The sequence below is a fragment of the Eptatretus burgeri genome, chromosome 13 (genome assembly GCF_056783735.1).
Source record: "Eptatretus burgeri isolate ZD-2024b chromosome 13, Ebu_testis_v1, whole genome shotgun sequence".
In the NCBI taxonomy this organism is placed as follows: Eukaryota; Metazoa; Chordata; class Myxini; order Myxiniformes; family Myxinidae; genus Eptatretus; species Eptatretus burgeri.
This window is the reverse complement of record NC_140973.1, coordinates 75,302,467-75,317,296: the sequence shown is the minus strand read 5'-3', so window position 1 is coordinate 75,317,296 and position 14,830 is coordinate 75,302,467. Positions and strand designations below refer to the sequence as shown.

At 43.5% G+C, this 14,830-nt stretch overlaps 1 protein-coding gene across 3 annotated transcripts in view; it reads right to left on the bottom strand.

Moving 5' to 3' along the window:
- Nucleotides 1-14,830, bottom strand: part of LOC147014814 (LHFPL tetraspan subfamily member 3 protein-like) — a 37,677-nt gene that overhangs the window by 21,478 nt on the left and 1,369 nt on the right. For 2 of the 3 annotated variants that reach the window (XM_085853112.1, XM_085853111.1), the window contains one exon: nucleotides 17-250. The exons of the other annotated variant lie outside the window; for it this stretch is intronic. In XM_085853112.1, coding sequence (XP_085709238.1) covers nucleotides 17-250 — 234 coding nt within the window. The remainder of the gene's footprint in view (nucleotides 1-16; nucleotides 251-14,830) is intronic. 3 annotated transcript variants of the gene reach the window in all.

Below are 14,830 nucleotides of genomic sequence, written 5' to 3'. Positions count from 1 at the left end.
CAAACCCCACCCTCACCATCACAATGCTGCAGTTCTGCAGGTAGCAGGCTGTCCTGACGGTTACCCAGCACAAATGCAAGGAACGAGAGGATGAGGGCATCCAGTATTCCGATGATTGCCAAAATATAAGCCCAGCGCACCGAACATGCGCCAAGGGAATACTTATCTGCTTGTTCCCCGCATAACTCGCGCACAGCTTCCGAATCCCAGCCGTCCGGGAAGATAATACAGCCCAGAATGAGGCAAGCCGCTGGAACACAAACAAGCAGAACCCAATGCAACAGAAATCTTTTACAGTCTGTTCAACGGTGTTTTAACCATTACAGCACTGTGATGATTGCAATTGGTGCTACATTCAGATTCGCTCAACAACAGTTCAAATGCAAACATTAATAAAAAGGGCTTATCGGCGATGTCATATATATATATATATATATATATATATATATATATATATATATATATATATATATATATATATATATATATATATATATATATATATATGTTCAGGTCAGTTATGGAAGCCGGAGCAACGCGTGGCCATGTCCACTTTCTGCCAATACTCTAGGAACTTCCATCTGGCCATCCCCCATGCAGCCAGTGCCTGGTCCATCCCCATCTACTTGAGATGCCAATCAACCTGCAGCAACCACGAGGCATATGGTCAGCCCATTCGCCTCCTCTACACACAAGGATCCCTCACTGAGTATCTGGTGAGCTCAAGTAGATGGTGGTGAACCCTATCAATAATTATCTGAGCAAAGATCTTGCTCTGCACTGAGAGCAGCGTCACCCTTCGATAGTTGGTGCAGTCCTGGCGATTACTCTTCCCTTTCTAGAGGGACAGCAAGGCCTCTCTTCCAGTCAGTTGGGATGATGCCTGTGCTCCAAACAGGGCACAGAACTGCATGCAGCGACACGGAGTACAGCTTTTCCACCAGCCTTGAGAAGTTCAGCATGGGTGCCACAGTTCCCCGGAGATTTGCCCCCTTTCACTAGTTCACTGCAGCCCGTGTTTCCACAAGCAAAGGTGGTTCACAGTTGATTTGAGGGTCAGCAATAGTGATAGTAACACCCCTGACATCCAATTCAACAGCTGGTGGGTCAGCCTGGTAAAGCCACTCAAAGGAACCGGCCCAGCAGTCCTTCACTTCAGACTCCTCTGTCAGGGCCTGAGCTCACCACCCTCCGCTCTAACTGCAGTACACCGAGGGACGGGCTTGAAGGAAGCAATGCACTGATTCCTCTGTCAGCAGGATGAGAATCACTTCACCACAAGTGATGCTCTAAACTTTCACAGATTCCTCGCACATCGGCCCCCTTGTCCGCCCTCAACACACATACAGTTTTACGCCTCAGCTCCCTGAACAGGTCAGCTCTGCCATTAAGCCTGGCCCTGCGACTCTAGTCAAGTGTATCCAGTGTCTCTTGGGAGACAAAGTTCTTATTCACCTGAGGTGGGTTCCAAGACACCCACCGGCAACATCAAGGACGGTAATCTTGAAGGCAGTCCACAATCTTCAGGATCCCCTTTGTTATTTTGGATGCAGCCTGTGGCTGCTGGTTGCATCATTGCTGGGAGCGTGGCTGTGCCTCTGATGCAGTGCCCTCCGCTTCCAATAAGTGGTGCCCTCTGTTTCCAATAAGCTGGTACTCATTTTGCTGACCTCGGAAGGATGGCAAACTGAGTCAACCCCACCTGGTGTTATTTAACAGGTTGACAGGGGCTTAAACTCAAGACCCAAAGATCTTAAGCCAGCCACCTTAACCATTAAGCCAACACCAGGTTTTCAGGATACCCTGAAACCCCCAAATCCCTTAGATCCCACTCAACCTGTTTGCAAACTCTTCAGCAACTCTTTCATCCTTGCGCTTCCCAACATCCAGCCGAAGCTGGTTAAGGAGTGGATGAGTACGAATAAGATGTAACAATGTAAATCCAAACTTGATAATACATTATATTCAGTTATATTCCGATGGAGTATCAGTGGTTTGTTTACACATGAGTGGACTGAACGTTCATGACAAATCCACAACCTCCTCCTTGAGCGATGTAACTGTTTCCTCTGCATGCCATGCCTCCAAAATCTGTCGTCTGGCTTTATTCAGGGTCACACCCAAAATGCTGATGCTGTCCCATGGAGGAGCACAGCCAGCTTTCGGCCCATGTTTGGCAACAGCAGATCTCCTTTGGATAATGACATTTGAAGGCCTTGCAATGTTCAGTGATACGTAGGCCTCAAGTTCTTCCCGTCTCCCGCACCCACAGGGAACCATGTATAACACCCCTGCCCAGTCATTCCTGGGCAGCTTGTCCTACATCAGTGCCTCCCAAGTGGTAAATACAAGTTTGCAAACTTACTCTCACACCTGCTGATTTCAACACTCTGCCAATCCTTTGTGACACACCTGGCGCAAAAAGCAGAACACAAAAGCTTTTGGTTGTTGCTGTGATTCAGCCCTGTTTGTTGAGGCCACCAAGATCGCTTCCCTTTTAGGTAACAGTCTGTCAGGGTAGCCATTGGCCTTCAAGATGCTCTGAAGATGTTTTACCTCTCTCCTGCCTTTGAATGTTGGTGGTAAATTGCGTGCACTTTTTAGAAGGGTGTACATCACAGCTCATTTGTGGTCCATGGAATGACTAGAGTCAAACTCCAGGTAACAGTCGGTGTGAGTGGGCTTCCTGTAAACTGCAATGATCAAACCTCATTTAGAACCCCTTGTCACGATGGCATACAGGAAAGAGAGATGTCCATTCTGTTCCTCTTCGTAGGTGAATCTGATGGAAGGAATTTTTTTTTTCAATCGCCTCATGGATGGTGTTAACCACCTCACTGGGGCAGGTGACAAATGTGTCAACTACATAACAATACCACACAAATGTACCATCCAAACCCTTACAGTGCTGGCAAGTGTGTGGTACTGTTGGTATCTTGCTTGTAATTGAGAACACATACTTCAGTAGCCCTTCCGGTTCAGGGATCTTCCATGTGTCGGTCGAATCTGCAGCTGCCGCTACAACCTCATTAAGGCAAATTTTTCCAAAGCGGGTTCATTGTGTTTTTCTATTATATCTTCAATCCTGTGTTGCTGTTTGTGTTTACGTCCAATTTCCTGTGTTAAATCACACCTTGCTGTGCTGTATTTGTCAAATTTGTTTTCGTGTTGTTCAAAGCCAACTCCTCGGATCGCCGCTATGAAAATGATGTGTCCCTTTTGTCACCTTGTCCCTTGTTTTGCTTCTTTCTTCCCAAAGAATGTAAGTTGTACCTCCTCAAAATTATCCTATTTCCCCTCCTCACTTCAAAAAAATAAAAACAAACAATAAAACCTTAATTTTTTCACTCCAACGGTCTCATTTCTACTTGAATTTCCTTCTGCCTGTACTTCCTTTTCTCAAATTCCAAGCTGAATATTCATCCAATATATAAAGAAGAAAGTTTGTTTGTTCATTTATGCATTCGAAACCTGCAGGAAGAAATGCAACCAAACTTTGCACGACCTCCTCTATCATTCCGAAGAAGGTCAAGGGCTATGTTTGGATAAATAAAAAAAATTGATTAAAAAAAAAACAAAACATTAAAATCAGAAAATTTCCCTTCAATCCTTGATCGGATCTTGTGCATATACACTGCCTGCATTTTTTTCTTCTTCCGGGAGCGATCGAGTAATCTGTTTTGTGAAAATTGTGTGTTGAGGTTGTCATGATTTGTTGTATTTAAAAATACAATTTATAAAAATAAGTTAAAAGAAGGGAAAATGGTCCCATCGCAAATTTGAAATGCCCAAGATTGGTAAGTCATATGAAGCCATAAGGCCAACATTCCCCAATTTGTCATGCAGGAAATATTGAAATACATATTTCATTCAATTTTCCCAGGTAATGCCAAGTACTTCAGCTCGTTAATAAATATAAATGCTTCTTCCTTTAAAAGCATATGAAAAACATTTTAAAATGCTTCACTTTCCTGATTTCTTTGTCAGGAGTACCCATGTTCTTTTTCTTCTTCTTCTTCTTCAACAGGATCTATTGCTCTTCTTCTTCGCAAACATTCTTTTCCAAAACAGTCTGTCAGCTAAGCACTTGCCCTACCAACACTGACACACTGACAGTACCACCTTTCTACGTGCCTTGAACAAATATTTTTCCCACCCATCCCATGATCTTTATCTCTCTTTGTCCAATGTGGGAATTTGCAATCAGCATCCCTCTACTACATGTCCCCTCACCCACCCACTCAAACCATCCCCCTGACCCTGCTCCATCAAAGCCTCACCCTCACTTGACCACCGCAAGGCCTCTCCCACCCCATTCTCCCAATCACGCACCCTCCCAATGCCTCCTCCCCTGTCCCTAAACTGTGTGGACCTCAAACATCTGAGGTCTCCACTCCAACCTGAAAAATCTCTCAATCCAGTTCTTCATTGCTGATAAACCGGACATCATCTGTTTAACAGAATCCTTCCTCCCACAGGACATCCCTAACTCCTTAGTGCCTCTCCCTGGCTATTTCTCCTCCGATTTGATCGGTCTGAACCCCACCCTAGTGGTGGAGTTGTACTTTACGTCATTAGCTGAATGTATCACTGCTCTTTTTCTGATCTTACAACTTCAAACCCCCAGGAGTTACGTTGGCTCCCACTTCCTCTCCATTCCCACCTCTTCTTTGTCCGTGTGTTGTACCATCCTCCAAACAGTGATGACCATATCTACATCTCTGTCTCTCAGACAACATGGACCAACTTCTAACCACTCATCCCAACTCTCTCCTCCTTATATGTGATGATTTAAGTTGTCACCATGCAAATTAGCTGGATGTTGGTATCTTTCTTACCAGCCATGGCATTTCAGCAAAAGACTTCGGTGGCTCCATGATGAGTAGGAAAATGAGAGTTGTGGGACATACCCCCCCCCTCCCAATTTTGCATGTAAAAGTGGGGGAAAAAGGGGAAAAGGAGACAAGTTTCTGACCATCCTCTTTTCCCACTCGCAATTTTACATGTAAGTGAATGGGAGAAAAGGAAAGGACTATTTGACCATCCTCACAAAATATCATATTGTATGTAATGTGATATTTGTACAATGTCCAAAAAAATAGTTGGACATTGTATGTAATGGTGAACTTCCTCCTTTGACTTTGTAACTGTTTATTTGAAACACAAGTTTCAAAAACGTTATGCTGTTACTGTGGTCACTGTAACGTCACTCAGAAGTCATAAACTGTCGAAGATCCAATCGAGTGGTGGCCGACAGGTACGTTCGTTCAGACTCGTGAAGCTCAAAGCTTGGATTGCAGTCATTGGAGAACGTGCTGGGTTCGGCACCACAAACAACCTACGTACACTAAAGAGAAGGAAAACCCCAAGGAGTGTATCACCCCAGACAATATTATCATTTCTTACCATCTTTACATTAATTAATTAGGTGATGACACCATTAACATCTCACTCACCGACAACATGGATCAACTTTCTCTTCCTCAGAAGTGGCAATTTCAATTGTCATCATGCCAGTTGGTTGATTGTAAGTACTTATCTCACCTGTCATGGTACTTCAGCAAAGGACCTCTGTGACTCTTCAGGACTTACACAATCTGTTAACTCCCTGACCTGGATCTCAGTCAATGGTACTCCATCTCTTCTGGATTTTGTTATGACCAATTTTTCTGCAAATGTCTGCTGTTCTTCTGCTGCTCCATTTGGTTCATCTGACCATATGCTTGTTAAAGTAGACATCTCTCTGGTCATTCTCAGAGAACCAACTCAGCGCCGTCGAGTCTGGCATTTCACTTTGACCGACTGGCAGGGACTTTAAGCAGCCATCAAACTTCTACATTGGTATCCCATTTCTACTCTCCCTGACATCAACTCATCCTGGGAATTTTTTCAAGGAAACTTGCTCTCTCATGCACAGATTTATCCCATCTCGTCTTCAGTTGTCATACCCTTCCTCCCGCCCTTGGTTCACTGAAGCTTGTGGCGAGGCAGTTGCCCAGAAACAATTTCCCTTCGCCTCATGAAAGGCAAATCCAACTGAAGGCAATCTCAGTTCCTTCCACAAAGGTCGTAACAAATGTGTGTCTACCCTTAGGAGAGCCAGGAAACAACATCTTTCTAATCTCAAACTGAACTCTCAAACCTGTCTCCCTCCTCAAAATCCTGGTGGCATCTGGTTAAGTCTGTTTCTGGGGTATGTTCCCCCTCCATCCTATCCCTTACCTCAAATGGCTGCACAGCTGACTGCCCGTGAAAAAGCTGAATTCCTCAACTCTCTGTTTGCTTTGACATCTGGTATCACAAACCCATTGCTTTCTGTTCCCACCTTACCCAGTTGCACCCAGCTGTTCCTGGACTCGATGTCCTTTTCTCCTGACAAAGTGGAGAGTTTGCTGTCAAACCTAGACTCTGACTCTGCAACCGGTCCAGACGGCATCAGCCCACTTGCATCAGTGTCCTAAAAACCTACTCCTCTGCTCTTGCTCACTCTCAGTCTGTTCTATTCACCCTCTCATTTGCTCAAGGTCATCTGCTATCCTCTTGGAAATCAACAAACATTACAGCTCTGCATAAAAAAGGTGCAAAAACAGATCCCTGCGACTACAGACCAATTAGCCTGCTTTCATTTTTAAAACAGGACCAAAAGCATGATGTTGGTGAAGTAAGCCATGCTGTGAACTGGGAAAGGTCAAATACTGGGAGGAAGATAAAACCTTCTATCTTAATGTGTAGTTGTAGCATGTATGCTTACTTTAGTTTTAATTATGTTTGTTTTGTTTTCAATTCGTTAATTCTCAATTACAGGGAAAGGATGAGGGTGGGAGGGTAAGGGGGGATTGGAAGGAGGTGAGAGGGGGGAAGATGAGACTTGTAAGGGGAAGAAAGGGGGCATGCATCCTCACCGACTCACCCCTTCCCTTCCCCCACTCCCTCCCCTCCCAATATGTGTGTGAGGAAGTGGTGGGTGAAAGGTGGGGGTGCGCAAGAGGGTGGGTGGGTGTGGAAAAAAAATTGGGAGGGGGCAAAGGTGGGGGCACACAAGGGGTGTGTGTGTGGATGTATCATATGGGTGTGGCATGTCAGTGTGGCTTGTGGTGTGTGGGTGTGGCATGTAGGCATGGCATGTAATAAGGGGTGCAGCATAATTTCATAATTTTTTAAAATTTATTTTAACTATAATTACATCATTTTTTTCTTTTCTTCATCTTTTACCAACTTTGTTTTCTGTAATTCCTGAGTATAAATTGAACCCAAGATTTTTTTTCTCCATTCATGTCATACAATTTACAAGTCGAAGGAACTGTGTCCAGCACATCAATGATTTTAAAAAGCTCACCTACCCATCTTCGGGTATAACCTTTGGCAAAATGATATTTCCACCTGTAGATTCTAACAATATCACCAAACTCTAAATGTTGGTTTTCTCAAGTTTATATCCGTTGGTTATTGTAATTTTGTAAATGTTAATGATGGTTTGCATTTTGTTGAGGAATGGACTGTATTATTATAATCAACTATATTTCTTTGTTCCTTTTGCATGACCACATCTTTTAAGTTACAAACTCCAAAATCTGGGTACAAATACAACTTTGTGTATAGGGCAACAATGGCTATGTGCAGGGTAACCGATTCTAAGTCGTACGATCAGTCTTATCTCGGTCGATGTGAGCAGCGGAATTCGAAGTCAAGACTTCTCGAAAGGCAGAAGATAGTCATTGCCAATCCGAATAACAGATTCCATGAAGCAGAATCACAAATCCTGCTACATAAAATTCGCAATTAATCCACCAAGAACCATTGAAGATCAACCAAATGGCGAAATGAAACAAAGAAAAGAGGACATTTTTTTTGTCAGACTTTTTCGAGCAGTACAAATAAGGATTATTCGGAAGAAAGAAGCTTTCTTACTCCATCACTTACTTGGTGATGTTGACATGTATAGTGAGGAAAATTGTATCGATCCTGTGGTGACATTGACTGCAACTTTGTAAAGAAAGCTTGTGGAAGAATTCGGAGATGAAATTGATTTTTTTCCTGCTGACAAATATGTCACTGTTCACTCTTCTTCTATGAATCCATGTGAATACAGCATTGCTACATTGAAAGGTTATTGTCTAAGGTCAGGTCAGGTATGGAAGCATGCGCCGGAGCAGAGCGTCGCTGCATTCACTTTCCGCCGGTACCCCAGGGGCCTCTGTCTGGCCATCCTCCAGGCAGATGCCTGGCCCATCCCCATCTTCTTGAGATGCTGATCAATCTGCTGCAACCACGAGGCACGTGGTCAGCCCATTAGCCTCCTCCACTCACAAGGCTTCCTCGCTGAGAGAATCTGGTGAGCAGAATCAGCATCAGGAAAACGAGCCACACGTCCATACAGCCATGGACTTGTCGAAGGGATGAAAATATCTAAAGGATGTCTTAGGAATGAAGACATACATTGTCTAAGGGATGAAAATTTTGTTCGGTCATTTGCGAACTTGATCAAAACAAAGGTAAAGCATTGTACATATTTGTCGAAGGGATGAAGATATTTAAGGGATGTCTTAGAAATGAAGACATACATTGTCTTAGGGATGAAGATTTTGTTCGGTCATTTGCGAACTTTATCAAAAGAAAGGTAAAGCAATGTACCTATAAACCTCCTCCACTATTTGCTGATTCATAAATGGAAAGCTTTGAGAACGGTCCAACTCCCGTGCTATACAACGTTATCTGTACAATGATGGATGTGAACTTCAGTCTTTATGAACATGGTTATGCTAAGACAGAGTCAAGCAACATAGCCACTAAGATATGATCAATTGCCTGAGACTGGGAGGCTCTTATCTCACTCCAGGAGAATGCAAAACAAGTCATGCTGGGTCTCACTATGCATCGATTAACTGGAAGGAAAGAGGCAAGTCAAAAATCTTCATGGTCTCGGACATGTTGTGTCATACAATGATGTTCTCAAATACCACGATTTTTGGTCGCAGAACCAGTCTCTAAGTCACAAGGAATTTATAAAAGTAACTTCACGTCATTCATCAATTGACAATAACAATGGTTGTAAAGAGACAGTGACAGGCGCTGGGACAACGCACGATACGAATCAAACCCTGTTTCAACCATTTTGTCCAGGATATGGTCACATAGCTATTTAGTATTTAACAACGTTCATTATAAAGTGTAAACAAACATGATTTAGAAAATACTCTCATGTTTTCACAGGTTAACAATAAAAACAAAAAGGGTGTTTATGATTTCCAATATATGCTCCATTTTCAACCATTATGTTTCAACTCATTTTAATAATCATGAGACAGCCATCATCTTGAAATTTTGCAACCATTTTAAATATAAGGCAATTATGAATACCAAATTCCATCCATCCATTGGGACCATAGCGTGCAGAGCGTTGGTGTTGCTTAAGCAGTCTCATTGGTTATTGGGCACAATCCTGGAAGGATCACCACTCCAATGCAGGATATCAGCAAGCTGGCACTCATTTTGCCGACCGTGGAAGGATGACAGGCAGAATCAACCCCACCTGGTATTAATTTAACAGAAAATCAGGATCTGAACTCAGGATCCTCGGATCCCAAGCCCACCACCATAACCATTAAGCCAACACCAGGCCTCAATGCCAAATTACTGGCTGTTAAAAATTGTTTTTAGTCGTTGTTTTGTGTGAGAATTGTTATCACATCTTTCCTTCTTTTTTTGGTAAAAAAAATCAATGGTTCAGTCAAAAAAACCCCTCTCTCTGAAATCCACAGTTGTGATGACGTCAAAACACAAACATGCTGATGTCAGCAAGCCGACTAAAACTGCATATCAAATGAAAGCTTGGTGAAAAATGAGTCTAAATATGTTATTCTTATTTCAAAATAGCTTGCCAGTGCAAAGTTATAAATAATTTTGTTCTGATTTTTAACATTTGATGATGTCATTGATCACGTGATACCTGGGCATTTCCAAAAAAGTCACCTGATAGTTTGAACCACCCTCCCCTACCAAAATCCATTGAGAAACCAAACGTTCAGCTACATGTCAGATTGTCAAGCGATATGCCCTTGCTGCAACACCCTGGGCTTTGAATGAATTCGAATGAACTGTGATGTTTGACTGATAACCACAGATTACCACATCAGTTCATGTAAATGGACTTTATGGCTGATATTTACCCTCGCCGAAGGAGAGGTTATTGCGTTTGGGTCTGTTTGTTGGCTGCTCTTAGAGCACCCTTATTCTAGACATTTCCATCTGTCTGTTTGTCAGCGAAACTTTGGTCAAGCCTAGGGGATAAGCCACTCAACCGATTCCAATGAAATTTGGTAGGTGGGACCAATATTTCTGGGAATCGTGTGCTTTCGAATATGGGACCCCGGGCCCTAGCAACGGCCCTTTAAAGAGGTCAAAAAAAATCGAAAAAAAAATCAAAAGAAAAATCGAAGCTTAGAGTTCTGTGCGCAATCTATCTAGCTCCCTTCATGCCAATTTGCAGCCCTAACAAAAAATATTTGTAGGAGGAGATAGGTTTTGGGCGAGTACATGTCGAACATTTCAGAAACGGTTAAGGCCTTAGTTATTTTATAACTTGGTTTATGGATCCGCTGACGGTATATTTGCCGAAATGAAATATAAATATAAAACACATTTTTAGCCTTTTATATTTATACATTTTCCGCCGAAAGTGCAAAAGTTTCAAAACCCGAAATGTAAACGTCGGAATTTATTTTCAAAATATAATTTCGTGCGCGCGCAACAAAATGCCAAGTCACCTTTAACCGAGCTGCGCAGTGGTCTTCGGTCATGGCGTCTGAGCAGTGGCCTGCGTGGTTCAGATTGACTGTTGTTTGTTTCTGGGGCGAAAGTGATTGTTTTTTTTTGTTTTTTTTGTATACCTTGTCGAGGCTAGTGTGAGAGCTAACACACAACGCACATCATGGGGGACATGAGACAAGAGAGGAGAGAGTGGGAAGGACAAAACAGTGGGGAACAGAGACATTAGGAGATCTGTGGAAGGGAGAGGGATGTGGAAGGGACGGGGAACATGGGGAATAGAAGATGGACATTACAGGGACTTTCAGGAAGGAAAGCAGGGAATTTGAAGGAGGTGGGCTTGGGTGGATTATCGGGGGTAGAAAAGATCGAGGATTTGGATGGAGGATGATAAGAGGTGGTGGTGAACAGCTGTTTTGAAGGCCTGGAGGGAAGAATGGGAATGAATAGAGTGAGGGAGTTTATTCCAAAGGCGGGAAAAAAGAGGAATGAAAGAGTGAAGGTGAGCAGTGATTTGTGATTTTGGTAGTTTTACCAGAAGGGGGTTGTTGGCGGACCTTGAGCACCCTGCGGAAATGTGGTGGGGACAAATCGCAGAGAGAGCTGGGGGGGGCGAGGCCGGAGAGGAGACAGTAGAAGACAGAAAGACCACCAACCAACCTGCGGTGATTGAGTGAGAGGCCAAAAGACTCGGCCTCATTGCGGGTGATGCCAATGATCCGAAATGCCTTGGTTTCTACAGCGTGAAGCCAAGAAAGGTGGGAGGCAGGAGCACCAGCCCAGAGTGGAGGGCAGTACTCCATCAGGCTGCGGACAAAAGCTTTGTAAGTGGTCAGGAGCTCAGGTGGGCCGAGGAAGGACTACACGACGGAGGATTCCCAGTCGGCGACTGGCTTTGGAGGCGAGATTTGAAATGTGGCTTTCTCAGGAAAGGTCATGGCAAATAGTGAGACCCAGAAGCTTGAAAGAAAGGACTTCTTCCAGAGGATTGTTGAGAAAGTGGATGGGTGATTTTCGAAATGGTCCTTTCGAAGAGACATAGTGAGAGTGTGAGATTTGTCTGGATTGAAAAACATGTTCCACGTGTTGGACCAGTTTGTGATTTTATCCAGATCTGCCGTGAGTGAATAAGCTGCTGCATGCGGTCTGAGGGATGACAGATGGTACGGCAGAGGGTGGAGTCATCAGCAAACAGATAGAGGATTTTCCAGAGAGTCGGAGAGATCATTGATTAAAACCAGAAAAAGAACAGGGCCCAGAACGCTACCTTGAGGAACTCCAGCCTGGACAGGAAGAAGGGATGAAAGAACTCCATTTAGGGCCACACGGTGACTCCGACAGGAGAGGAAGTCTGCGAGCCATGAGTTGTTAAGAAGTATGTCAGCGGTATAAATTTGAGTGACTGTATTGGTGATTTAATCACGCAACATCTTGACGACGAATATTCTGGCCAAACTATTGCATCAATTCAGTGCAGCAGCAGGGATGAGTCGCACGCTACTCTCGATCGTGCCGATTTTGTTTCCATCGAAAGTTGCACACCGCTGTTCATATTGAAAGATTTCAGTGCCAAGTACGTCAAAGTTTCCCTGCGAGATGCTCATATCAGCCTTCAACGGACCAGAAATCAGCCTTTGATGTGCTCATGGGGATGAGGAGACGGTACAATCAGATGCCCACTGAAAACTAAGCTGGTTATGGCTCTAATTGACCGTTTTCAGCATGTTGACTCCGAGTAGACACCTTTTTTTAATCATATCCAGCACTATGCACTGGTGTGCACGCACACATCTACGACTTGGACAGTAATTTTCTCAGCATTGTTTCCATTTGTTTGATGATCCAACAGGTTCCTACAAGAAAAACATGCCAGACTATATTGTAAAAACAAGTTTTAATCCTTCTTTATTGTTTTTCACATCTAATGATACAGTGAACAATGGCATCCTGCATTTGAATTGTTTTCCATCTTCAATGTTTTCTTAGATCCTCCTCGTCTGGGATTTATATCCCCCCCCCACCTACCCTTGTCTTTTCCATGGAACATCCAAAAAAAAAATCATAAAAATATATAATTTCTAAAAATTGAAATTATATTTATATTTCGACCAACCGACCCTACATTTTAGCTGAAGAACTGCGTAAACCAAGTTATAAAATAACTAAGGCCTAATTGCGAATATCTCAAAGAGAAAGAGTCTGATTTTGATGAAACTTGGGTGAAATGTGTACAATGTGGCGAGCATATACACAAAAATGAATGGTTGCTATGCACACCTCCGTTGCTTAGCAACAGCTAAAATACTTTATCGTACATCGTACACTTATTGTGGACTGTACAAAAAAATCAATACCTCCAAAACTGGACCTCCGAGGGACCTATTTTTTTGTGCCCAAGAAGAATGTCTTACAGCATCATATAACAAAAATAAAATATTTAGCGAATAGACAAATGGAATTACCAGGGCTGCCATTTGTTAGAGTCTCTTTGGAAACATGCCTGAAATTTCACAAGGCGGATAATCATATTTATTGTGCTAAATTGATTGATAGCATGTACATGAATATCGGCTAGTCGCGTCGGCCAGCTTTCCATCGAGAGCGAGCAGCCATGTCGCCTACCGGCTTGTCTCATATTAATTACATAACACACTAGTACACAAACGCCACACAAAATAGACCACACAAAACTACACAAACACCACACAAAATAAGTCCTGGCGAGGGTCTGTAATCGGTGATTGCTCTTTTTCTTATTATGAATTATATTGGTTCTGACATATGGGCATGATGGCCACAATTTATGATTTACTTTTGTTTATACTTACTAAATTAATGGCTTCAATTTATGGACTCTATTGTTTTATATTTATGGAACTTATGGCCGGTATGGTGTGAAGCGTCCGCTCTGAGTCTGGGAGGTCAGTGGTTCAAGCCCCAGCCGAGTCACACCAAAGTCCGTGCTGCTTCGTTGCTTGACACTCAGCATTTAAAAGGTTAGAACACAGACAAACAAGGCTGGGAAGGCAATGGGAAACCACCCAGTATAACCCTTGTCAAGAAACTGCTTCGGCAACACCGATGCTGTGTCAAGACTATGGTAAGCCTGGTGTTGGCTCAGTGGTTAGGGTGGTGGCTTGGGATCCTAGGGTCCTGAGTTCAATCCCCGTCGGCCGCTGAATTAATACACCAGAGGGTTGACTCAGCCTGTCATCCTTCCGAGGTCGGCGAAATAAGTACCAGTTCCAGTGTGTGTACTGGTAGAGGGGCACTGCATCAGCAACACAGTCGCGCTTCAAGAAATGATAGCTACCCCAGCAGCTAAGCTGCCATATGACCACCACCAAGAGTATGGTACATCAAAATAAAAATACAAAATATGTTCATATTTATGGACTTTGTAGCCACTATTTCTGGACTTTATTGGCTCATATTGTTGGACCCAATGGGTTCATATGTATCGACTTTATGGTTGCTATTTGAAGGCTCTATTGGTTCAGATGGAGCTGCTATTCACAGACGAGGTTGTGACCAAATGTTAAACTCCTGCGGAGTGAAGGATGTTGTGCCCCTTCCGAGCGAGCGGTGCCATTGGCATTTCGGGTGGTTTTTAAGCACCTTGAGCTGGTGGTGGTGGTCGTATGGCAGCTTAGCTGCCGGGGTAGCTATCATTTATTGAAGTGTGACTGTGTCGCTGATGCAGTGCCCCTCTACCAGTACACACACTGGAACTGGTACTCATTTCACCGACCTCGGAAGGATGATGGGCTGAGTCAACCCCCTGGTGTATTAATTCAGCAGCCGACGGGGACTGAACTCAGGACCCAAGCCGCCACCCCAACCACTGAGCCAACACCAGGCTATTGCCTTGAGCTCATCAAAGCTTCATGCACCAGCGTGGTTCCAACAAAGATGAATGAATATGATAATAATTTTTATTATTATGATTACTTTTGCAGCATTATTACAGACACAAGTGTATGCATGCATGGGACCGCAGGTAACAGGGCGAGTAAGTTTACATTTATGATGAATGTGAAGTGTGTGCGACCACTGAACGTGGTGT